The sequence below is a fragment of the Carassius carassius genome, chromosome 17, assembly GCF_963082965.1.
Source record: "Carassius carassius chromosome 17, fCarCar2.1, whole genome shotgun sequence".
Classification (NCBI taxonomy): Eukaryota; Metazoa; Chordata; class Actinopteri; order Cypriniformes; family Cyprinidae; genus Carassius; species Carassius carassius.
This window is the reverse complement of record NC_081771.1, coordinates 15,763,341-15,788,390: the sequence shown is the minus strand read 5'-3', so window position 1 is coordinate 15,788,390 and position 25,050 is coordinate 15,763,341. Positions and strand designations below refer to the sequence as shown.

At 37.5% G+C, this 25,050-nt stretch overlaps 3 protein-coding genes across 6 annotated transcripts in view; 1 reads left to right on the top strand and 2 right to left on the bottom strand.

The window, feature by feature from the left end:
* Nucleotides 1-465: 465 nt before the first annotated feature.
* LOC132161208 (basic immunoglobulin-like variable motif-containing protein) lies at nt 466-9,498 on the bottom strand. 2 transcript variants are annotated; one of them, XM_059571098.1, is made up of 10 exons: nt 9,392-9,498; nt 7,359-7,916; nt 4,288-4,417; nt 4,119-4,214; nt 3,797-3,901; nt 3,475-3,569; nt 1,629-1,761; nt 1,366-1,449; nt 1,184-1,280; nt 466-1,075 (listed from the first exon to the last, which is right to left on the bottom strand). In XM_059571098.1, exons 2-10 carry the CDS (start codon nt 7,807-7,809, stop codon nt 785-787), a joined length of 1,482 nt encoding a protein of 493 aa, XP_059427081.1. In that variant the 5' UTR covers nt 7,810-7,916; nt 9,392-9,498; the 3' UTR covers nt 466-784. The 2 variants fall into 2 exon arrangements, with proteins under 2 accessions (XP_059427081.1, XP_059427082.1); XM_059571099.1 differs by lacking the exon at nt 1,366-1,449.
* Nucleotides 9,499-10,234: 736 nt separating this feature from the next.
* On the top strand, nt 10,235-14,007 carry LOC132161207 (inosine-uridine preferring nucleoside hydrolase-like). Of its 2 annotated transcripts, XM_059571096.1 has the most exons (5): nt 10,235-10,468; nt 10,556-10,735; nt 13,089-13,200; nt 13,380-13,516; nt 13,603-14,007. In XM_059571096.1, exons 1-5 carry the CDS (start codon nt 10,247-10,249, stop codon nt 13,957-13,959), a joined length of 1,008 nt encoding a protein of 335 aa, XP_059427079.1. In that variant the 5' UTR covers nt 10,235-10,246; the 3' UTR covers nt 13,960-14,007. The 2 variants fall into 2 exon arrangements, with proteins under 2 accessions (XP_059427079.1, XP_059427080.1); XM_059571097.1 differs by lacking the exon at nt 10,556-10,735.
* A 330-nt stretch (nt 14,008-14,337) lies between these two features.
* LOC132161206 (transmembrane protein 131-like) overlaps nt 14,338-25,050 on the bottom strand; it is a 35,711-nt gene continuing 24,998 nt past the window's right edge. For both annotated transcript variants that reach the window (XM_059571094.1, XM_059571095.1), the window contains 14 exons: nt 24,815-24,998; nt 24,146-24,331; nt 23,021-23,176; nt 22,461-22,906; nt 22,169-22,353; nt 21,921-22,057; nt 19,509-19,630; nt 19,263-19,412; nt 18,999-19,155; nt 16,566-16,678; nt 16,335-16,422; nt 16,126-16,229; nt 15,891-16,033; nt 14,338-15,358 (listed from right to left, as the gene is read on the bottom strand). In XM_059571094.1, the coding sequence (XP_059427077.1) occupies nt 15,098-15,358; nt 15,891-16,033; nt 16,126-16,229; nt 16,335-16,422; nt 16,566-16,678; nt 18,999-19,155; nt 19,263-19,412; nt 19,509-19,630; nt 21,921-22,057; nt 22,169-22,353; nt 22,461-22,906; nt 23,021-23,176; nt 24,146-24,331; nt 24,815-24,998 (2,432 nt within the window). In that variant the 3' untranslated portion in view covers nt 14,338-15,097. The remainder of the gene's footprint in view (nt 15,359-15,890; nt 16,034-16,125; nt 16,230-16,334; nt 16,423-16,565; nt 16,679-18,998; nt 19,156-19,262; nt 19,413-19,508; nt 19,631-21,920; nt 22,058-22,168; nt 22,354-22,460; nt 22,907-23,020; nt 23,177-24,145; nt 24,332-24,814; nt 24,999-25,050) is intronic.

The following is a 25,050-nucleotide window of genomic DNA, read 5'->3' as shown; positions in this document are numbered from 1 at the left end:
ACGTAAAAAAAAAAAAAAACACATTATATTTTTTCAAATACTTTACATTATTGTAGGTCCTCTATGCCCCGCCTCTCTCAAAAGCATAGTTTTCTACAAAGTCCCTCCTTCCTACAATCGCAGTCTGCTCTGATTGGCCAACTGACCACCGCAAGCACTTGTCGGAAATGTAACACTCCTTTCCAAAATTGCGAGCTTCAACTTTCAAAAATCGTGTGACAGACACAAGTGATGAAGCTCGTATGTGTTTGCAGTGCACAAGCCTGTGGTTCCTGATACCACACCTTCTTTCTTTGTGTGAACATTTGGGCGGCATTACGCAAATATTTCCACATAGTGACGTAGACATGTGGGTGTGTGTTTGAACAAACCGTTTTAGGGGGGCGTGGTAGTCCTAAATTTGATAAAGAATATCTCTTTGGATTTGAGACTTTAGTCTTTGCAACTTTACAGATCTTCTTCATGTACCAAGAGCTTTTAATACTCCAAAGAGAACGAAAATTTTTAAATCACATCATATGACCCCTTTAAGTATTTCTAATCTTAATTTAATGCCACATTACTGAGGGCTCTGGAATTTCCTGTAAAATTGTGGCACCCTCCACAAATGGCTTCTTCCTTATAATTACCAGAGCATTAACCCCACCTTTTTGCTTGCAACCTCATCTATGATATGCAATTCTAACTTTCCATTATTGCTAACAACATGGGAAGGTAAATATTCGTGTTTAAAACTGTCGAAAACTCAATTGGCTCATCAGGAGGAGGGTTGGACACTTTAGATTTAGTCAGTTATGTCTTCATCTAGGTCACTGTCTGGAGAGCTTCTGTGCCTGTACTCTGTGTTGGACAAACGCTTCCAGGCATTCTCAGACTTGTTCCCCATACTGAGGGATCTGCCCAGACGTTTCTCTGCTCGCTCCTCAGAACCATCCTCTGGCGCAGCTTGACCTCTGTGTTCTGGAGCCTGATGGTGGAGATCATGCCTCAGATTTTCCAAATTCAGTGCCCATGGTCCCAACTTTTGCCAGTTGACTCTCTGGAAGGCCATGATGCAATGCAGATTGCCTCCAACCTATAAGAAAATCAGGATGCAACATTCAGACACTGTCCTAAAGACATATTTCTTTATAATATTTAGGTTATTGTAGAAATACCATCACCATAGTTCGAAGTTCCTTACTTTTTTGGTTTTGCGATACTGAATGCCTCTCTCTATGTGGCGAATGTCAAAGTATTCTGGGTTTTGGGTGTTCAGATCTGTCACAATATCTGCCCATCTGATTGTAAACAAGGTCAGAAATGCAGAATCATAATTTGTTCATAATTTCACCAAAGAAAACAATGCCATAAAATGAACCATACTTTTTACAGTGGATTGCAGGGTGTTTCCTGCTTGGTTCACCAATGAGAATCCAGTGCTCCATCTCATTAAGTGGCAGTGGCCCCCTTAAAAAACAAATTAATTAATTCTTGATTAGAGTAGGATCTTATAAAAGTGGTAGAGGTTAATACAGTAGTTTATGTTTTCATGTCTTTTGATAATATGATACTGGTGCACCACAATAAGTGTGGCCCAGGGTCAGTATTAAGCAATAAATGAATGCCAAATTTGCGGTATGTTATACCTGTAAGCTTTGGCTGCTTTTAGTGGTGTAGCTTCATAGCCCACAGGACAGAAGTAGTGATTCTGACAGTGGTAAATGTAGGCCATGGACTCGTCTTTAAGCCCCTGCGTCAGCTTCAGCAGTGCCCCCTCAGCTAGAATGAAGAAACATGCTCTACCACAATATAATGTGCTCTAACAATATATAAACTATAAACCCGATTCCAAAAAAGTTGGGACACTGTACAAATTGTGAGTAAAAAAGGAATGGAATAATTTACAAGTATCATACATTTTATTCACAATAGAATATAGATAACATATCAAATGTTAAAAGTGAGAAATTTTGAAATGTCATGCCAAATATTGGCTCATTTTGGATTTCATGAGAGCTACACATTCCAAAAAAGTTGGGACAGGTTGCAATAAGAGGCCGTAAAAGTGAAAAGTACATCATATAAGGAACAGCTGGAGGACCAATTTGCAACTTATTAGGTCAACTGGCAACATGATGGGGTATAAAAAGAGCCTCTCAAAGTGGCAGTGTCTCTCAGAAGTCAAGATGGGCAGAGGATCACCAATTCCCCCAATGTTGCGGCGAAAAATAGTGGAGCAAAACTGCAAAGAGTTTGAAGTTATCATCATCTACAGTGCATAATATCATCCAAAGATTCAGAGAATCTGGAACAATCTCTGTGCGTAAGGGTCAAGGCCAGAAAACCATACTGGATGCCCGTGATCTTCGGGCTCTTAGACGGCACTGCATCACATACAGGAAAGCTACTGTAATGGAAATCACACAATGGGCTCAGGAATACTTCCAGAAAACATTGTCGGTGAACACAATCCACTGTGCCATTCACCGTTGCTGGCTAAAACTCTATATAGGTCAAAAAAGAAGCCATATTTAAACATGATCCAGAAGCGCAGGCGTTTTCTCTGGGCCAAGGCTCATTTAAAATGGACTGTGGCAAAGTGGAAAACTGTTCTGTGTTCAGACGAATCAAAATTTGAAGTTCTTTTTGGAAAACTGGGACGCCATGTCATCCGGACTAAAGAGGGCAAGGACAACCCAAGTTGTTATCAGCGCTCAGTTCAGAAACCTGCATCTCTGATGGTATGGGGTCGCATGAGTGCGTGTGGCATGGGCAGCTTACACATCTGGAAAGGCACCATCAATGCTGAAAGGTATATCCAAGTTCTAGAACAACATATGCTCCCATCCAAGCGTCGTCTCTTTCAGGGAAGACCTTGCATTTTCCAACATGACAATGAAATGGCCAGCCTGCAGTCCAGATCTTTCACCCATAGAAAACATTTGGCGCATCATAAAGAGGAAGATGCGACAAAGAAGACCTAAGACAGTTGAGCAACTAGAAACCTGTATTAGACAAGAAAAGGACAACATTCCTATTCCTAAACTTGAGTAACTTGTTTCCTCAGTCCCCAGACGTTTGCAGACTGTTATAAAAAGAAGAGGGGATGCCACACAGTGTTAAACATGGCCTTGACCCAATTTTTCTGAGATCTGTTGATGCCATGAAATTTAAAATCAACTTATTTTTCCCTTAAAATTATACATTTTCTCAGTTTAAACATTTGATATATCATCTATGTTGTATTCTGAATAAAATATTGAAATTTGAAACTTCCACATCCTTGCATTCTGTTTTTATTCACAATTTGTACAGTGTCCCAATTTTACGTTCATCTGAAAGAAGGCTAAACATAAAGAATAAGGAAATATTTATAGACTGGATATTGGATTTAAAATACTGTCTGATTAAACTACATAAAAAGCTTATTTGAAGAACAATATGCTGCTGTAGCCTCTGTTCTTATGAAAAATGATTGAAAAATTCACACACCGGTCTCTCCCGCTGTCTTGTGCCTGCCATGAGGTTTGTACAGAATGTAAGAGCATCCCCGAACACGAAAATTATCGTTGATTTGTCTGAACCATCTGCAGCAATATAAAAATAGAAAATGTACTGGACATTTTATTTTTTATAGAACACTGTACTAATATTTCACTTTATTACTGTTTTGCCTGTGTTTTGATCAAATAAATGCAATAAATGGTGAACATAAAGTGACATCTTTTAAGACCCCAAACCTTTTAACAGTGATCTAATGAATCAAAAATGAATTCATGAAACAGTTGAAAAACAATAAATACAGTAATCTTACCGCATCAAAGTGGCATTGCCAGTGAATGGTCCAAACTTGATATCTTCAAACGGAGGCTGGAAACCAAGTATGTGCAGGGCTTCTTCTTGAGAAATAGGTGGGAGACTAAAAAAAAGTCCCAAAGTTACTCTTTGCAATTTCTACCAGACCAGTTTAGAAATTTTAAAATAGATCAAATGAATGTGCTGTTTTTGCGCCGGAAAATACCCATTCTTTTGTATATTTTTGAACAGCTCTATTCACAATTTCTATAATTCACCATCTGAAATATTATCATCAAATGAAAAATGTGCTCATACATTTCATCAGGGAGCACACAGACCTGCCTGCTCCTAAAGTACTGTAGAGAAAGTTCCAACAGGAGACAAGAGAAGAGATCCCACATGAGGTCTTATATTGGGGGCGGCTGATGCAGTACCTAGAACATCAGAGGGAACGGTTGTTAAACTTGCACTCTTGAGTCTCATTTCTCCTTCCAATGAGTGAATTACCATCTACGGAGGTCCAAGACTTTTCTCTGTTTGATCTCCTCCAGAGACGCTTGTGCTGGGAGATCTTGCAGATTTCTGCTTGGTCTGTCAGATGATTTCATTTTCTTAGAGTTGAATTTCTTTAAATTACCTGAGAAACAACACAGACTTAATCATTTAATAACATTCTAAGTAATATATTAAGACTCATGCTGGTTCAAATTTACACACATATCTACTAGGAGCAAGTAGATATATTAGCTGTAGTGGGGATAAAGGCAGGCTCAATGTTTAGCCTCATTAAACACATGTAGAGAGCATGATGATTATCATTCCAAATCTGCCCTGTGCTCTTCGTCTCGGCAATGATTCCTCAGATCAGCAATCGTGTAGTCATCCATAGACTTCTTTTGTTCAAGTAATGAGTGATGGCACACATCCAATACATTCTTTCTATAAACTCTTAAATCTGGGATTAATTTCAAATTAAAACATAGTCTGTTAGGTTCTTTGATGTGAAAACCATGTTTCACAGTAACTAGTGTCAGTAAGGCCATCTCTGGAGTTACATAAACCACAGCAGATGGACAGTATGAGCTCATTTTCCTGGCATATTACTGCTCAACAGCTTGTAGATATAAAATGACCCTGAAACTTTTTTTCCTGGTATTTTATAATTAGTTTATAATTATTTTCATAGTTCATAAGCCTAAAAATATATTTATAAAGATATTATGTGGTCTACAGCAGGAGTTTTCAAAATTTTGGACGGCAAGGACCTCCAAACAAGATGATCCCCATCCTGAAATATATACACTACCAGTCAAAAGATTTTGAAATGTACGATTTTGAATGTTTTTTTTTAAAGAATTCTCTTCTGCTCACCAAGCCTGCATTTCTTTGATCCAAAACACAATAAAAGCAGTAATATTGTGAAATATTTTTACTATTTAAAGTAACTACTTTCTATTAGAATACATTTTAAAATAATTTATTCCTGTGATCGCCAAGCTGATTTTTTTTACTCCAGTCACATGATCCTTTTCTGATTTGCTGCTCAAAAAACACATTATTATAATTATTATTCATGTAAATATGTTGAAAACATCTGAGTAGAATTGTTTCAGGTTGCTTTAATGAATAGAAAGTTCAGAAGAACAGCATTTATCTGAAATATATATTTTTTTATACAATATAAATGTCTTTATCATCAATCACCATGGGCTATGAAGCTTTTGATTAATTTGATGCACCCCCCCCCCCAAATAAATTAATTAATAAATAAATAAATTATACTGATTTCAAGCTTTTGAATGTTATATTGTATAATGCTAAAAAATCTTTTTATTTCAGATAAATGCTGATCTTTTTATATTTCTATTCATCAAAGAATCCTGAGATAAATGTACCCAACTGTTTTAAATATTAATAATATTTATTTGTTTTTATTAATAAAAACTAAATGCTTCTTGAACAGCAAATCAGCATATTAGAATGATTTCTGAAGGATCACGTGGCACTGAAGACTGGAGTAATGATGCTGAAAATGTTGCTTTGATCACAGGAACATGTTTTATTCAAAAATATATTTAAATAGAAATCAGTTATTTTAAATAGTAAAAAATATTAATGCTTTTGCGGTGTTTAAAAGCAGGGTTGGTGAGCAGTAGAGAATTCTTAAAAAAGAACATAAAAAGGTTTACTGTTCTATACCTTTTTGACTGGTAGTGTATGCAGCTATATATTTTCATGTTTTAAAATCCATTTACCATATATTGTGTGAGAAAGATAGAAAGTGTGATTATAAAAACAAATACCGGTAAATGAAATGTTTCCGAAATGTTATACATTGTCAAATTCTGGAGAAACTTATAATAAAATAAAATAAACAATATATATATATATATATATATATATATATATATATATATATATATATATATATATATATATATATATATATATATATATATATATATATATATATATATATAATTAGTACCATCAACAGAATCTCAATTAATGATTTTTCTGACTTCAGCGGATTGAAATAACTATAAATGTATATATGTGTATATACACTCACCTAAAGGATTATTAGGAACACCTGTTCAATTTCTCATTAATGCAATTATCTAATCAACCAATCACATGGCAGTTGCTTCAATGCATTTAGGGGTGTGGTCCTGGTCAAGACAATCTCCTGAACTCCAAACTGAATGTCAGAGTGGGAAAGAAAGGTGATTTAAGCAATTTTGAGCGTGGCATGGTTGTTGGTGCCAGACGGGCCGTTCTGTCTGAGTATTTCACAATCTGCTCAGTTACTGGGATTTTCACTAACAACCATTTCTAGGATTTTACAAAGAATGATGTGGAAAGGGAAAAACATCCAGTATGCGGCAGTCCTGTGGGCGAAAATGCCTTGTTGATGCTAGAGGTCAGAGGAGAATGGGCTGACTGATTCAAGCTGATAGAAGAGCAACTTTGACTGAAATAACCACTCGATACAACCGAGGTATGCAGCAAAGCATTTGTGAAGCCACAACACGCACAACCTTGAGGCGGATGGGCTACAACAGCAGAAGACCCCACCGGGTACCACTCATCTCCACTACAAATAGGAAAAAGAGGCTACAATTTGCACAAGCTCACCAAAATTGGACAGTTGAAGACTGGAAAAATGTTGCCTGGTCTGATGAGTCTCGATTTCTGTTGTATATGACCACCATGTACCCATCCTCTGATGGCTACTTCCAGCAGGATAATGCACCATGTCACAAAGCTTGAATCATTTCAAATTAGTTTCTTGAACATGACAATGAGTTCACTGTACTAAAATGGCCCCCACAGTCACCAGATCTCAACCCAGTAGAGCATCTTTGGGATGTGGTGGAACGGGAGCTTCGTGCCCTGGATGTGCATCCCACAAATCTCCATCAACTGCAAGATGCTATCCTATCTATATGGGCCAACTTTTCTAAAGAATGCTTTCAGCACCTTGTTGAATCAATGCTACGTGTCAGCTAAATGAATCAATTTAAATGTAATGTAAATATACACACACACAGTAGTCAACATTTGCAGACACTTACTTGTTCTGGCTTTCCGTGTTAAAACCGCATCAAAATCAGAGGTGTCAATCTCCCAGGCGAGCACAGGCTTGTTGCTGGATGACACAACCTCCATATCACAGTTCCCCCCTGAGTGACACTGGGAAGGGGTTGTAGCGCTGGTCTTGACTAATGATGTGGTGTCTGTGTTGGTCGGTGGCGTATCTTCAGATGTGTTAATGGGTCGGGCTCGGTTGAGCAGTGCATAGTCCGAGCAGACGGTGTAGAACTTCTCTCGGGAGTGTGTTACAGGGCAGGTCCATGGAAGCTGGAGCTCTGCGCTGGAGGCCCGTCGTACCCGCAGCGCATCACGCGTCATCGGACTCAGGAAGCTGCGCTCACGCTCATCCTCTCTGGCTGGGGCCCGTGATGGGGCCTCCTGATCAGTACTAGCAGATACCTTGGAGCCTTCACTTTCCACAGTGTTAGGCATTGAACGAAGAACTGGGATGATGGTTAAGAGAATAAGCTACAGATGAGCTCCACCTGTCACGTACTTGATCCAAGAAGAGAGCTCAAAGAAGGAATCTCATCCAATGACTACAATTAAGAACAAGACAAACAGACATATACTTAGAAACTGAATAGATGAAGAAATGTATGATATATACAATTAAATAAAAGCAATAATTATACGGTTTTTCTGTCATACATTTTTGATCAATAAAAAGGGCATTTATTTGAAATAGAAATCATTTGTCTGTACTGTCATTTTTGGTTTCGTTTTAATGCATCCTCGCTCAATAATAGTAATTTTAAAAAAAAAAAAAAAAAAAAAAAAAACAGACCTCTTTTTTTATCAAACCTATTTGAATGAATTTCTGAGACATGTGCATCAGTGAATTTCTTAGGGTTATGCCAAGGATAGAAATACACTCGTCACAGTCATGAGGATCTCTGATTCAAGGTTATTTGTCACAAGATTACATATGTTGAATATGCCACACGGATCCCTAAATAGGAATAATATTTTAAGATTGCTTTGAATGTTAGCCTTTTTCATGTATCTAACACCTAACATAACCAGTTCTGGGAAGTAACTGATTACATGCAATCTGGATTATGTAATCAGATTCCAAAAATTAAGTACTTGTATTACATTTTAAAAAGCTCATATGGTTACTTTTTTATGGATTGTATGGTTAGATACCATTTTTCCTGATTTAAATGTTCCTTTCCAAAAAAATGCTACCGCGAGTCATTCCATTTAGCTTTGATTAAATTCTCAAAAATAGACAGAAAGAAATATTTCAAGGAATACATTTTTCTCTTGTGATTTTTATGTCAATGCGGTACATTTGATGGTAAGCTTAAGACAAGTTTGATAAAAAGTAATCTAAAAAGTAGTCAAAATACATTATCTAAAAGGAGTAACTGTTACTAACTACAGTTTTCACCATGTGATCTGTACTCAGTAGCAGACTACAGTTTGTAAGTGATCTACCCAGCTCTGAGCATAACTACAACCATTCATGTGCACAAAAACAAATACCTGAAATAATATACGTATGGTGGATTTTTGTGAACTAAGGTGTGGTATGAGACTGTTGCCTCCATTGATTACATAGTCCTAAACTAGGCCAGAGACTGCTATAGATGACATGTTGGAAGAAAATAATAGGCCAGTCACAGCTGACACTGACAGCAGCTTTAAACTATGTTTCGCCGTTTACAAAGATGGAAGCATCGTCCCACATGGTTGAATTTCTCCTACATCATCATCATCGTCAACAGTAACCATTGTTTAGGTCATTCTGCATCGATGACGGTCGGCAGGCAAGGCAACAATACACTCCAGGACTTGATTAACGTACAAGATAAACCGCCGCAATATAAGTTTACACCACAACAGACACCGTATAAATAAGACAGACACATGAATACAGTAATAGCTAAGCAGCATCACTGTAGCCATCAAAAGGCTCTACGAAAGAACATGAAACGTGATTTCACGACGCAAACATTTATCCATTGTTACTTAATCATCATTAAAATAATGGAAAAAGAGCACCTACTTGGCCAATTCTGCAAGAATAGATTCATTATAATGCGCTGCACGACCTCTCTGTTGGATTACCTAACGTTAGTTGTGTTTCAACGGGCTCTACCAATCTCAAACACAGGGGTGTTGTACGACATAATACATTTAAATCTTTCTTACATCGGATTTAAACGGTCTAAATAACAGTCTAACATAATAATATACATATTTTAAGAATGTCTGTATAAAACATTTCATGTTATGGCAGATAGTTTTGTAAATGTAGATAGTCTGTATGATAGTTCCAGTTCGTTGGTTAAATCTTTCAGAGGAAGACGAGCGTGGTGGTTTTAAAAGTGGACCATACTCCTCGAACTGTTGCTTGCCAGTTGCCAATGACCTGAAGCGGGTGCAAGTCAAGACCGGAGTAGGTGAGCAACAGTTAAAGCGAGTTTATGAATTATGACTCAAAACTAAAGGGATTCCATGATGAAACGATTTATTGAAAATGTTTACCACGTTACAAAGGCATATGCATTAGCATTTTTGCAGTTTAAGAATTAACCTGCAGAAAGTGACCCGATTAAAAGTTTGTATAAATAGGTAGATAGAGATAACAACTACAATAATAAAGAATATATGTTTAATTTTCATGTATATTATGTTGTCTGTTTTTTTTATACACATCATGTAAATCTTTCACTTATATCACGTTAAATTTAAAGTTAACTTGATTACACATTGCTTTACAGAAATCTTATGACCTACTTGCTATGTCTCACCTTAAGAACAAATGGTGCAACCAAGTACTGAGTTGGTTACAAATTAACTAGTTACTTATCTCCATAGTTTACATTCCAACTCTGTTTTCCTTGTTGTAAATGATTAAATGCCTTTACCAAACCAATGTTTCCAGAATCTAAGCAGCATGGCTCAGAAGCTGCTGATAATCGACACAGACTGTGGCATAGATGATGCTCTGGCTATCATAGTTGCTCTGGCAGCTCCTGGTGTGAAGGTGTTGGGCATCACCTGCTGCTTCGGGAATACTGATGTGGATAATGTGTGTCAGAATGTGATGCGGGTTCTGACAGTCTGTCAACAAACCCAGGTCAGTGCAATTGTAGGAGCACCAAAACAGCTGTCAAGACCTAATATGATGTTAAGATCACATTGTATTGCATTGTTTTGACCTCAGATTCCAGTTTTTAAAGGGTCTGCTGGTCCTCTAATCGGACCTGTGACAGGATTTAAAGATCACTTTGGCACAGATGGACTTGGAGATGTTCTGGAGAACTCAGAGATTTGGAAAGGGCAGATTCAGAAAGAGCATGCTGTTCATGCTTTAATAAGACTGGTAAATGAAAACCAGGGAGAGGTAAGCAATAGCTATTTAATAACTTTATTTCTAAAATACTGATTTAAAAAGTTTAATAAAAAGAAATATTTAAGAACAGTTTAAGCAAAGGTAACATTTTGTGTCAACATATGCATTTTTTTGCTTGCCTTATGTTCTGAATTAAAGCTAAATTTTGAGGCACTGTGGACTTTTTTCCCAAGGTTTTGTGTTTATTTTATTTTGCCGTGTAGAGTTTAAGAACATTACATAAAGACATCCTAGTATACCCTCATAACAACAAGATGAGTTGAAAACTAAACAAAACCACTAAAAGAAAAAGGTATCAGCTGAAATCATTAATTTATTATTTTAATTAATTCCCTTAATATCTGGCATTTTTATTTAAGAATTACGGTTCTAAAATTTGGTAGAAATTAATAAAATAAATGAAAAACCCTATAATCACAAAACCTCGGACCTAAAGTCCAATGACATTGGTAATATATTGTAAACCATGAAGAATGTTGTTATTGAAACGATGAAATTATGAAACAGTATTTTTTAGGGGTGTAACGATTCACTCGTTTTCTCGATGCATCGATTACAAACCCTGTCGATTCATATGCATCGATCTTGAAACATGATTTTTGAATCGTGAATCGCGATTTCTATAGCGATTCAATGCTTTCGAAATGTATACACATTAAATTACTACACGCACGAATTAATGGAGACCTTGAAGAGTGTTCGTGAATCGTGCCTCTTTTCTGTCCTTCACGCGCTCCATTGTTTACCGAGACTGTCACAGGATTGCGCTCGCACTCCGTTCGTCTCTGACGCAGCTGACGTGTGATCTATAGGACTCGTGTCCAGTAATGCTAACGTGAAGTAGTTTTACTTTTCTGTAGTTTGTCAATGGCTCTCTGCATCTTACCGACGGAGTTACCTGAGCCGTCGACAGCTGTATTTATTGCATGGACGGAGCAGAAATATAAGTGTCTAAATCATACGCACAGATCCATTGAATGATAAATGTTTTTAAACAATGCGGATGAACCAAATATACGAAGGAAACTGTTAAAATTAACCACAGCATTAACAACGACCTTGAAATAAGAGCGCGAGATTTATCTGATAATCAGATGCATGAAAGTAGCGTTTGTTTCATTAGCAAACAGACATCTGGCGCGTTTTCTCTCAGAATCATTCGCTGATGGAGAGGAAAAGTTATATAGAGATGAAGATGTTTTCACACTGAAAGAGAAGCGATCTCGCTCTCATAGACGTGCCAGGCTATATCTGCAACTAAACTGAATAAAAGCGGAATGAACTGATGAAACTAAAAAAAAACCACAAACAATTTATGAATGATGCAGTGCTAATTGACATTTATTACAGTACAGAAACTATAAAGTATATTTTCTACCTTATTCTGTGCAGAAAATTTAAATAATTGCTAATTAAATGTAGCCTAGTATATAAAACAATCATAAAATTGCCATTAGGAAAAAAATATATATTACAAATGATTGATTATTGTCCAGCAGTGTATTTGATTTATTACAGCTAATTAAAAGTAATTAAAAAAGAAGATAATTCCTTTAATTAAATTATAATTATTATTATTATTATATAGGCTACATACATAAAATGATTGTATTTGACATTTCTGTCACTTCTGAAATTATGGCTACGCCCCTGGTGTGACTAAATGTTAGCTAATACATAATACTCTTTAAGCTCTTTTTTAAAAACTTGGCTTACATACATTTTTACGTATGCCATGTCGCATCATTAAACTAGCATTTAACAAATGGACAAAAGTTTTTTTTTTTTATTCTAACCTATGGTTCTCTAACCATAAATGCTACTGTAATTTGCCCCCTGACTAAGCATTTAAAGAATTTAGTAGAAGCATTTAAATAATCCCGTGAATGCACTTAAAGAATGCAGAATCGAATCGTTATAATCTAATCTAATCGAATTTAATTGTGAATCGAATCGAATTGAATCGTTCTAAATTTGCAAAAATCGTTATTGAATCGAATCGAAAACCTATGAATCGTAATAGAATCGAATCGTTGCCTTGCCAAAGATTCACAGCCCTAGTTTTTTTTAATGAAAATAATTTTTAATTTAGTATATTGACACTCCTAGTTTGTTTATTTAAAAAAAGTTTGAAATTGAGCAGCATTGACATTCCTGCAAAAGTGTCAGAATTATCTTTAAGGGCATTCAAATATTTGCCAATGGGGGGCCCCTTGGAGTCAAAAAGGGTGAGAACCACTGGGTTAGTGTTTGTTTCCTGCTGAATTTTGTGCTGCCACCCTCTGGTTGACAATGGAATGCACTTGCACAGCCCTGTTTGTTTGTTTACTCATATCATACACAGGTATCGCTCATAGCTCTTGGTCCATTGACCAACTTGGCTTTGGCTGTTAGATTAGATCCCACCCTCCCTCAGAAGCTCAAGGATCTGTACATTATGGGCGGTAACATGGAAGGTAAGAAAATGAGCTGCAATACAAAAACTGGCCACCTTAAATGGACGGCAGCAAATTGTACTTTTCAGCATTATATATTACATAAAAACCAAGGCTGTGCCAAAAACAGCACTGGTCAGGACATGTACCCCAATCTGGACGCTTTCTAGAGCTTCATTTGACTGCTGTTTATTTTCCAGGCAAGGGAAATCTGACACCATCTGCAGAGTTTAATTTTAGTATGGACGCTGAATCAGCTTATGTAGTTTTGGAGGAATATACCTGCTCAACACACATCGCAACCTGGGAGTTCACTTGCAGAAACAAACTATCTTGGGTAAGAGCTGCTCATTTTGAGCAAAATCAATTCTAACATGAATATATATTTTAGGTCTGACTAATTTATGTGCTTGATTTATCCAGGAGTATTTTGATGAGCTGGTCAATCAGGATACATCAGCTGCTCGATTCATGAAGAAGATAACCTCCAAGTGCTGGGCCTACTCTAGAGAACCTCGAATCATCAACAAAGATTTGCTCTTTGGGTGTGGGTTTGTACCCTACGACGCCTTCGCTGTGGCAGCTTGTTTGGACAGCAGCGTGATCACAGAGACTTTACAGTGTGCAGTTCGTGTGGAAGTGCATGGTCAGCTGGGACGAGGCATGATGGTTGTGGACCCAGCAAATACACTGAAGAAAGACCATTGTGTCTTTGTGATGAGGACATGTGATCTTAAAAAGTTCAGCTTGATGCTGAACGCAGCTTTACAAATAGCATAGAAATGCTTCTTTGCGATATATTTGTATTAAAAGATTTCCATTTTCAAATGTAGCATCCTTTGGAATTTATTGGTGCAACTACCCTTCTGTAATCTCCACAACACAATGGAAACAACTAAATTAGTCTTTTGCGTTGTGTTGTGCACCACTGGGCCACTGTAGATTCCTATTCGCACAACCAAAACATTGATGCTTCAGAAAGTTTACAAAGATGTCATAAAAGGAATCCATTATTAGCCATTCATTGGTCCGTTTAAATATGAAAGGAAAAGCCTAAATTAATTCTATTCATCATATAAAGTGATAAGGTCTCTTCAGAAGAATTGGATTAAACTTCTTGAACTTAAATTTAGGCAGAAATAAAATGAGAAGTCAATATTCCAGCCTGATATGTTTATTTCAACCAATGTGACCAAAACATTCACTCTTGAAGTGACAAATGAATGACGCACAGAACACATTTCAAGTTCTTTAAGCTCCCTCAAATTAAAAGCCAATTTCAGCAAATGAAGCTTTTCACTTTAAGCAGAGGGCAATTAAAAAAATAAAATAAAATCTGAATCCTGAATTCATTTACGATTTGGCTTTGACTCGGAGGGGTTCAAATCAATGTGGTAATTATAGTCTTAGCAACCACTTGTATGTTTCCAAAAGTTAAATCAACCAACAAATATGGCCGGAAAATGCTCTAAAATGAATGAAAACATCTTAAACCAAAATGACAGTATTGTAGGAGTGGGGTTTTACACAAAGTGCTTATTTTAAGGTTGAGTAACACTGCATCCTGCATTTTAATACAGTAATACTGGACCATATACTTTAATTCCAATGCAGTATCACTCAAAACAGGAAATATCTAAAATCGTAAAGAAAAACACCCCTACCAGGGCAATAGCATTTTAAGCCAATGTCTTCAATCTTCGAACTTAAGGCATTTTTATGATACTCCACTAAAATAAATAGGATTGTATTTTGAGGGGGACTTGTAAATGCAATACTGGGTTTCCAGTGGACATTGGTCCAGATTTCTTCCAATAATTAAAATGATCTTGGTGTACAACATACTGTTCAACCAGGAAAAATAAAATAAGATTAGAAACCACTGCATTTTCTCTGTTGCCCAGTGGGCTGTTGTGTCTCAGATGCCGTTGTTGTTGTCAGGGCTGTTAGGCCAGGGCTCCGAGTTCAAGCGACTGAGAGAGGGAGACCACCCCATGCTCCAGGGGTTGTAGGTGCGGCCTATGTCACTGGGGGGAGGTGTGGGCGGCGCAGTGTGGCTGACCAAGTTAGGGAGAGCGGAGGAGGTAGGAGGACTGAAGGAGTGCAGGGTGGAGTCACTGCCAGTGGACCAGATGGACCTGCTGAAGGACCAGGGACTGTGCGCACTCCCCAAAATGGACTGAAGACAGGCAGAAAGAGAAAGATTTTCATCTCATAACCTGCAGAACTACCTTTACATACAGTCATGGGTAATCTGAAAAATGTTAAGTATCTGGCTATATATATATATATATATATATATATATATATATATATATAATATAATGGCTGCATTTCTTTGATCAAAACTACAAACGATAATAGCATTATGCAGAACGGTTTGCAAGAAAAAAAAGACATGGCGATTTTGCAAAAATGAGTATTTTACAATGGAATGGAAAGTTAAAAGAGCAGCATTTATTTAAAATACAAATATTTTGTAACATTATAAATGTCTTTATTGTGACTTTTGATCAATTTGATGCACCCTTGCTGAATAAATGTATTTTAAAAAAACTGCTGATCCAAACACTTAGTGTGTGATGGTTCAAGATTAATTTGAAAATAACCTTGATATCAAAAAAGTCACAGTCATTTCTGTGATGCTCTTTGGGATCACAGGTGTCCATCTGAAGGAGACATGACAATGTGTCAAGTAAGCGATATCTTACAGTTGTTGGAGTTGCAGGAGATCCAGTGCTGGTAGCCCAGGAATTATTTGGCTCAGTATCCCAGATGGTCGGGGACATTGGAGTGTAGTCAGGCCAACTCTGCTGGGGCTCTGAACTCTTGGGAACAGTCATGCCTCTGAAAACTAATACAGAGAAGAACCACAATATTGGTTACATACATTGAATGCAATTTTATTTTAACCTTTTGCATTTTTTATATAAACATTTTGCATACCTCCAGAAAGATTTAGTGGGTTGTTGGGTCCAAAAGCAGAAAAAGCATTAACCGGCCCAAAACTGGGGCTGCTGGTGGTGTCTATTGGGCTCCACAGTCCAGAGCTAAAAAGATAATTATAATTTTTATAAATCTTTCACAATTATAAATATATTTGTAAAACAGATGAGAAAGAAGGTTAAGTGATGTTTCATTATAAGCCACTGCACCTGTCAGATCCATCGCTCTCCACTGATGTCATGTGAGACAGTGTCACCTTCCCCAGACTGTCAGCTTTACTAGCTGAGCCACTGCCACCTGTACAACAGCACACCACTTGTATAACATTTACATGTAAATCTGTGGCAAGGGGCACTTTAAAATATATATATATCAGCGTTAAAATAATGATAATCAGTAAAGACCTCAAATTTCCTGTTCATGCATCCATGCAAACTCACCAGGGCTTTTGTCATAACCAGCAGCTACAGCTGCGAAAGTTGGATTTCCATTTTGACCAGGCAGAGAGGCCGACTTGGTGAGCTTATTCCCTGGAGCCTTCAAATTAGCCTCGCTGTAAAAATATACAAGAAAAACAATGACTCTCATGGATTTCCTGCACAAACTTGATAAAACCAGGAAATGCCTTGATGCTAATAACCCAAATGCAGGCTCTAAAACTAAAATTTAGCCACATTGACCAATCACCAATTTACTGGCCAAAAATACTTTTTAACAGTATGAAACTGTGTGTGGATTATTTGTTAAAGAACAAAACAAAAGCACACACACACACACACAATTGCAATTATTATCAATAAAAAATATTTAGTAATTATTATTATTAATAAAAAATACTATATTTAGTATTAATAAATACTATTTTATTCATCTATTATAATTCATTAATTAATAGACACAAAATGATCAGTATAATACTACTGAATTTTAAAGGTACTTTGTGATTATTATAAAATTATAAAAAAAACTCTGCTTGTAATAACCTAGAACACTGTCTAAGACTTGATGGTTGCTCTGTCAATTCTTCGTCATCAGTTAGGAACCTAGGTGTGCTATTTGATCGCAATCTTTCCTTAGAAAGCCACGTTTCTAGCATTTGTAAAACTTCATTTTTCCATCCCAAAATATATCTAAATTACGGCCTATGCTCTCAATGTCAAATGCAGAAATGTTAATCCATGCATTTATGACCTCAAGGTTAGATTATTGTAATGCTTTATTGGGTGGTTGTTCTGCACGCTTAGTAAACATACTACAGCTAGTCCAAAATGCAGCAGCAAGAGTTCTTACTAGAACCAGGAAGTATGACCATATTAGCCCGGTCCTGTCAACACTGCACTGGCTCCCTATCAAGCATCGCATAGATTTTAAAATATTGCTTATTACTTATAAAGCCCTGAATGGTTTAGCACCTCAGTATTTGAATGAGCTCCTTTTACATTATAATCCTCTACGTCCGCTACGTTCTCAAAACTCAGGCAATTTGATAATACCTAGAATATCAAAATCAACTGCAGGCGGCAGATCCTTTTCCTATTTGGCGCCCAAACTCTGGAATAACCTACCTAACATTGTTCGGGAGGCAGACACACTCTTGCAGTTTAAATCTAGATTAAAGACCCATCTCTTTAACCTGGCATACACATAACATACTAATATGCTTTTATTATCCAAATCCGTTAAAGGATTTTTAGGCTGCATTAATTAGGTAAACCGGAACCGGAAACACTTCCCATAACACCCTTTGTACTTGCTACATCATTAGAAGAATGGCATCTACGCTAATATTTGTCTGTTTCTCTCTTTTTCCGAGGTCACCGTAGCCACCAGATCCAGTCTGTGTCCAGATCAGAGGGTCACTGCAGTCACCCGGATCCAGTACGTATCCAGACCAGATGCTGGATCAGCACCTAGAAAGGACCTCTACATCCCTGAAAGACAGTGGAGACCAGGACAACTAGAGCCCCAGATACAGATCCCCTGTAAAGACCTTGTCTCAAAGGAGCACCAGGACAAGACCACAGGAAACAGATGATTCTTCTGCACAATCTGACTTTGCTGCAGCCTGGAATTGAACTACTGGTTTCGTCTGGTCAGAGGAGAACTGGCCCCCCAATTGAGCCTGGTTTCTCCCAAGGTTTTTCTTTCTCATTCTGTCACCGATGGAGTTTCGGTTCCTTGCCGCTGTCGTCTCTGGCTTGCTTAGTTGGGGACACTTCATCTACAGCGATATCGTTGACTTGATTGCAAATAAATGCACAGACACTATTTAACTGAACAGAGATGACATCACTGAATCCAATGATGAACTGCCTTTAACTATCATTTTTGCATTATTGACACTGTTTTCCTAATGAATGTTGTTCAGTTGCTTTGACGCAATGTATTTTGTTTAAAGCGCTATATAAATAAAGGTGACTTTGACTTTGACTATTATTATTTTACATAACAGTAAAATTACAATTCTAATTATTGTTGTTTTTCCTTTAATTTCAGATGTTAAACCTTTGCTTTTACTTTGGCAGGGAAACATATTTTGAAATGCCTCTCTTGACAGATTTTGACAGATGTGGAGCAGCATTTACTTCAAAGCAGCGTTACTCACATGAAAAGATCACACTTTGAAACACACAGCGCATCAGATTACATATTTATATAATTACAACAGTCTTTGGGATTTGATTTTTGTGCTAAACAATGTCCTGTTCTCACGCATTGTAAATATTAATGAAAAATGGGGAGCAAAATTTTTTCATATACTCGCCAACACTGATTTTTATTCACATTTGGCACTTGCAAAGTGTTATTTTAGGCCCTACCCAAATGTGTTCTATTATTACGTGCACTTGAAAGCACACGCCAATTAAAGTTACCTGCTGGTGTGAGGCACACTGCCGTAGCTTCCACGAGGTACCAGGATAGGGGAGGTCGGGGGTGGTGAACAGGTTCTGGACATGACTGAACTGGGGCCTTTCAGGAAGGAGTCTGCATACATTGTCTGCATAGATATCTGCTGAAGACTGTCCGCTGCTAATAAAACGTATGACACAAATATTTAGATACTTAGATAAAAGTACATAAAGTAACAAACTGACTCAAAATGGATTACAGGTTATGCTTCCAGATTCATTGCTTACGGTTGCCAGTTTTGAGAGGAACATCCCATTCTGGTGGGGGGGACTCTTTCTCTCCTTCTGATCCGCTGCTATGACCCAATTCCTGCATGGAGCCATTGACTGCAAACTTTCCAAGCGGAGATGGCCGATCATCACCCATCTTCCCACTGACTACTCAGGCAGACCGAATAAAAGGGGTTTCAAAATGGTTTCTAGAGTTAACAGGGATTCAAAAGTTGGGTGGAAAAGCTGAAATCTGACACTTACATTTGCTCAGAGCTCGTGGTTTGGGGACACTGTGAATTCCTGTATTGGCAAGGGTTTTGGTTAAGGACTTGCGCTGCTTATCCTGTTTTTCCAGGGGAGTGACATAAGGGAGTTCTAGGGAGCTGTACAGAAAAAAACACTGATATTAAAAAAGATTCAGAGTGAGAGTAATGATGGAGATGGTGAAGATAACCTATGTAAGTCTGATGCAAAGTTTAAAATGTTAGACCCCTCTTGAAGAACGAACAGGTGTGCAGCATTTTTAAACAAAACCTATTCAAAATTCATTTGGAGTCCAATTTGGCATTTCGAAATCGCTCAGGAGCATGTATTTCCTGTCTTTTATTAGCTGTTGAACTTTGTCAATCTGCCATTGGCCCATGATGTTTATATTAGAGATGCACCGATTGCAATTTTCTTGGCGGAGTCCGATTTCTGATTTTTTGTTAGTGGGATCTGCTGATATGATTTTTAAACTAAGTTCTTCATGTTAACTAAGTTTATATCCAGGTAAGAAATACTACAGAAATTAAAGTAGGACTGTGCAAAAAAACCGAATGCGATTTTCATGCGCATCTTGTCAGTAAAGGCACTCCTGTGATTAGTAGTATATCTCCAGCATGTGCGTTCAGATCAGGGTGGCCGGGTTCAAAACAAAACTTGCCCAATTACTTCTCAAAACTAGCCCAATCACGTTTCGTTCCGGGTGATAAAATACAAATCTTTTGGCGGGGTTCCCAGGATGCAATGAAAACGTGATTGGGTTAGTTTTGGACTAGTTTTGAGAAGCAAGTGGGCAGGATTTGTTTGGAAAACCTGGCAACCCTGAACGTACATGCTGGAGATGTACTTCTAATCACAGGAGCGCCTTTACTGACGAGATACGCATGAAAATCGCATTCGATTTTTCCACAGCCCTAAATTAAAGTAATCAAAGGTACGTTCTTAAATTTAATTTCTGTAGTCTTCATTGTAAAAATTTAATACAAATTAACGCTTACCATTAAAGTTATAAAATGTATTCAGTCAAGAGCAGAAAGTGATTTTCTTTCTTTGATTAACAAAGACAGGAGCAGGAATACTGGACAGTGGTCTCTTTAAGCATTTAACCACGGACCCAATATACTGTTAGACAACATGCGCTCTCTTTCTCAACTATTTAATGTTCTAAAACTGACTGCTTTTAACTGCATACTTGCCAAGACGGGCATTTTGACATAATTCTGTATGTGTTTGAATGTTAGCCACTAATTTTGGTATTTGTGGCTCACAAGCTGTTGTGACTGAGTGAGACTTGAGCGCTCCACTAATATATATCAGTGGTAGTGTGCGCGCTTTTGGTGCAAGCGCGAAACCTGCAGGAATGACTAAAATAATGTGCAGTACAAGCACTATTTAAGCAGTGTGAATGAGACGTGTGTGAGAGAGAAAGGGTCAACGGAGAGAAGAGAGCAAGAATATGCGACTGACGTTGTTGCCTCTGTCACTGGTAACAAAACGGATCGGCTTGAAACCAGAAAGAATTGAGACTGATTGGCCGGTCACCGATCCTGGCCGATCATGAAGAAAATCGTCCGATTTCGATCCTTGGCCGATCGATTGGTGCATGTCTACTTTACATAATAGATTGATGTGCTCTGAGGCTCCACTTTATTTGACATAAAATGTATTCTTTACAGAGAAGCTGTAAATGCACTGGAAAGATACCGTATAGTTGAAATTGAACTTTGTGATACTGACTTTTTTTTTTTTTCACTGTAAAGCGGTTTAAAGTCTGTGTGAACAAGAAGTTGCTGCCGACTTTTTTCATTGTAGTGACATATTTCAAGCTGAAACGGAATATTGAATAGACGGCATGGTTTTGTTTGTGCTCCTCCTCTCTTGTCGCTCACTCGTAGCAATCTAGCAATGTTCTGCCCAAGCAGTCAAACTGACGTCATCAGAAAAGGAATGCCATTCCAGAGTGGAAGTAAATGTTCAGATTTTGATTAAAGATTACGAAGACAAACTACTTTTTTTCTTCTTCTTGGTTTAACTTGGATTAATTGTTTACAAAAAGTAAATAAAGTCAAAATTTTGATTTCATGTGGACTTTAAGCCATTTTTATTAAAGCACTTTATAATTAAACAAGACTTGACTGGAGTACTGAATTGCAGTGCTGGTGAAAACATTCACATCCCTATGATCAGATGCTTTCCTAACTGCTCTTTTCTCACTGCTGTTATTATTGTGGTGTGTTTGTTGTATTATTGAGAGGATTGCGTGCAGCACATTTTAAAATATTCATCCAAGCACAGCTCCCAGCAGAGCAGCACATGGCAATGCAGACATATCCTACCTCTTTACCATCAGTATCGGGGCCTAGTGACACAGAAATCACACATCAACTTCAGTGACAGCTCTGAACAAACCTGGATTTTTCCACTTGATTCTCTTTCTTTACGGCTGGTTGTTTCTTAGTTTTTGGTTTAGGGGGGGAAGGAGTAATTTCTTCACTTTCTTTTCCATTGTCCACTGACACAGATTTTCCTTTCATCTTCAATGGCTCCTGGTTAACAAAACAAATTATAGTCAGAGAGTGCATTTAGAATGTAATTTTAGAGCAAGTGTATTTTGGGATTTTCTCAGGTGGGTCTAGCACATTTTTACGTGTATGTACCTCTTTAATATTGGCCTCCATGTCTGGGTTAGAGGTCTCTGTGGTAGTAGAAGAGCTGTCATCGTTGTCTGCCAGTGGCTCTTTTAAATCTTCTCCTTGAGTCTTTCCCTTTGTTTTCCTCTCTTTCTCCTCTTTCTTTTTAAGAGCTTTTGTTTTATGCTTTACTTTCCCTTTTGATTCAAGCACTGGAAAACACAAGTAATTTAACAAATTATTATTTTAATATTATTATTGTGCATAAATTGTGATAAATAAATCTATATTGATAAGCTGATATATTGTTATATATTACCTTTGTTTTGTGAAGACTGTTGTGAATTGTGTTCTGAAGACACGTTAATGGCAGGAGACTCGGGCCTGTCGAGGTCTTTATCCATAGCTGCCATAAGTCGGCTGTAATCCTGTTCCTCTGTACTGTTGGACCTTGTGCTGTTGGACTGTGAGGGTCCTGAGCTCGGGAGGTCCTCAATGAGGCCCGAGCCCTGCTGCTGCTGTTTGGAACTCCGGGCCTTTCGGTTAGTGAGTCCTTGGCCACTATCTTTATTGAGCGGAAAGCTGGATGAGGGTTGCATAGATCCAGAACGGCCTGAACCAGATCTGGGCTTGCTGTCTGGCAGAACACCGTTGCTGTTGGAACTGGAGTGCGGACCACCCTGCCGACCCCCAGCCCGCCCACCAACGCACGACCCGTACATTCCTCTTGTCGAGTTCTGGTTTGAGTCGGCAAAATCATTCAAGCTGCAACAGATCAAATACATTTTGTAAAGCATCTTACATAAAATGCAAATCAAATAAGAATTTACACTTCTTTATAAATTAAGGACATAAAATAAAAAAAATATTCTCACTCACTTAGCTTCACTTTGAATTCGTACAATTTCCCTGAGATCGAACAGTTTTCCAGTCTCCATGGGAGAGTTGGATTCCACAGACAGCCGTCGTTTGAAAGGCTCCCATATTCCCTGGGCCTCCAGATAGGCAGTAGCGATGACCAGCAGGAACATGGAGCTAAGAGAAATATCAGACTGTTAATCATCCACAGAAAGAGAGACACGTATGTTATTAATCTCAGGTGTTTAAAACATAGCAATATTATAAAAAAGAATGAGATAAAAGAATGAGATAAATAGTCCTAATACAATATAAACACAATGCACAATTTACAAAATATCTACAAGCAAACATTTGTTTAAAGGGGTCATGAACTGGCTTTGTTGTTTTTATTTTGTACTGTTCTCTGAGGTCCACTTATGTTATCAAGATATTCACATAAAAAAAACATCATAATTTAGAAGTTATAGGCTATTTTCTGTCATATTTTGATCCCCCTCATTAGAACAATGTTTTTAAAAGGTGTTGCAGAACACCCACTGCTATGATTAGCTAACAGTTGTGTATGTTTGATAGCCGACATCCTTCATAGATAGACGCTGCTGTGATTTAGGTTAAAAACGCATAAATACTCATCAAACGATCCGTTTAACAGACAAAGCAATAGTGATCACGTAATTAAGAGAGTTACTCACACTTGTGTGGGGCGACATCGGATCCAATAAAGTTGGTACAGCGTTGTCTTTTAGTTTTAATCTTTCTGAAAATCCAGTGTCGAATTGTGCCTTGTTTGTAAACGAATCCGTGGTAAAATGAAGTGAACAAAGTACCAAATTCTTACTGACACGGTCTTGTTTGGTGTCTGCATGGACCTGCCTTTGCCGCTCTTGCGCAATGACATCGTATTTATCAAAAGATCAATTTAGATTTCTCAGTTCATGACCCCTTTCACATGACTCTCTTTAGTCTATTTTTTTAAATAAATTTTTTTTAATCGAAAGAAACCCCAATAAATCTGCAAAAAGCATTGTGGACAGTAAATTCTAAACATTAGATTTAATAAACAATCAGAATTGTGTGCCGTGTAAACAAAGGCATCATTTAGACTTTCTTAGCCATCAGGTGATCAGATATGAGAAATCAGACCTCATAATGAGGGAGACGATGATGTAGAGCTCGAGCTCCCAGTTGGGTCGGGGAAGGGTCTCAGCACACACTGCCAGCATGTGATATGGCAGTGACGCATTCAGCACAAACGCAAACACTGAACCTCCTGCAGTCACCAACTTCAGCTCCCGGATCACTCTGGATGATGTGAAATCTGGTGTAAACCTGTATGAATTCACAACACAGAAGAGAGTTACTCAAAAGAGTTACTCAAACTGTTACTCAGAAACTATTCCAATATGCTGATTTGGTGCTCAATTATAGCTACTATTAAAAAAGGGTCTTTTTATTGTCAATGTTGAAAACAGCTTAATATTGTTGTGAAAATCATGATAGATTTTTTTTATGATACATTGATTCTTTGATGAATAAAAGAAAAATCAAAAGAGCAGCACTTATTTCAAAACATTCTAAACATCTTTACTGCTACCTTCAATCAACTTGAGGCATCATTACTGAATTCAAGTATTAATATTACTTACCCCAAATATTTGAATAGCAGTGCAATTGCAATATTACTGGTTTTACTATTTGATCAAATAAATGCAGACTTGTTGATCATAACAGAATTATTAAAATAATAATAGAAATCAGAAAACCTCAGAGTGCTGCGCTGGTACTTAAAAAAGTAACCATGAAATCACTTACAGTATGACGAGGTCTTTTGAAGTGTTTGGTTTGAGTGAAAATTCTTCACAGTTGAGAACTTTGAAGCCATAACCCTCACATGCATTGCCACTGATCTCCATAGATCGGATGTGAATTGGAAGAAGCCCCGTGTTCTCCAACCTGAAAGTCCTTCGAAGAGTGAAGTTTGGTTCCTTGGCTTTAGCTTGAAGAAATAAGAAACACAGACATTTAGTGAGCATAAGTAGTATGTAAAT

Excerpts from the sequence above, each read along its gene's own strand:
- LOC132161208 (XM_059571098.1), bottom strand. The coding sequence starts at position 7,809 with ATGCCTAACACTGTGGAAAGTGAAGGCTCCAAGGTATCTGCTAGTACT. Across the intron at positions 3,570-3,796 it reads GGCAATGCCACTTTGATGCG|ATGGTTCAGACAAATCAACG; the intron begins GTAAGATTACTG and ends ATATTGCTGCAG. Across the intron at positions 1,762-3,474 it reads CAAGACAGCGGGAGAGACCG|CTGAGGGGGCACTGCTGAAG; the intron begins GTGTGTGAATTT and ends TCTTCATTCTAG.
- LOC132161207 (XM_059571096.1), top strand. The coding sequence starts at position 10,247 with ATGCCTTTACCAAACCAATGTTTCCAGAATCTAAGCAGCATGGCTCAG. Across the intron at positions 10,469-10,555 it reads CAGTCTGTCAACAAACCCAG|ATTCCAGTTTTTAAAGGGTC; the intron begins GTCAGTGCAATT and ends TTTTGACCTCAG. Across the intron at positions 13,201-13,379 it reads TATGGGCGGTAACATGGAAG|GCAAGGGAAATCTGACACCA; the intron begins GTAAGAAAATGA and ends TTTATTTTCCAG.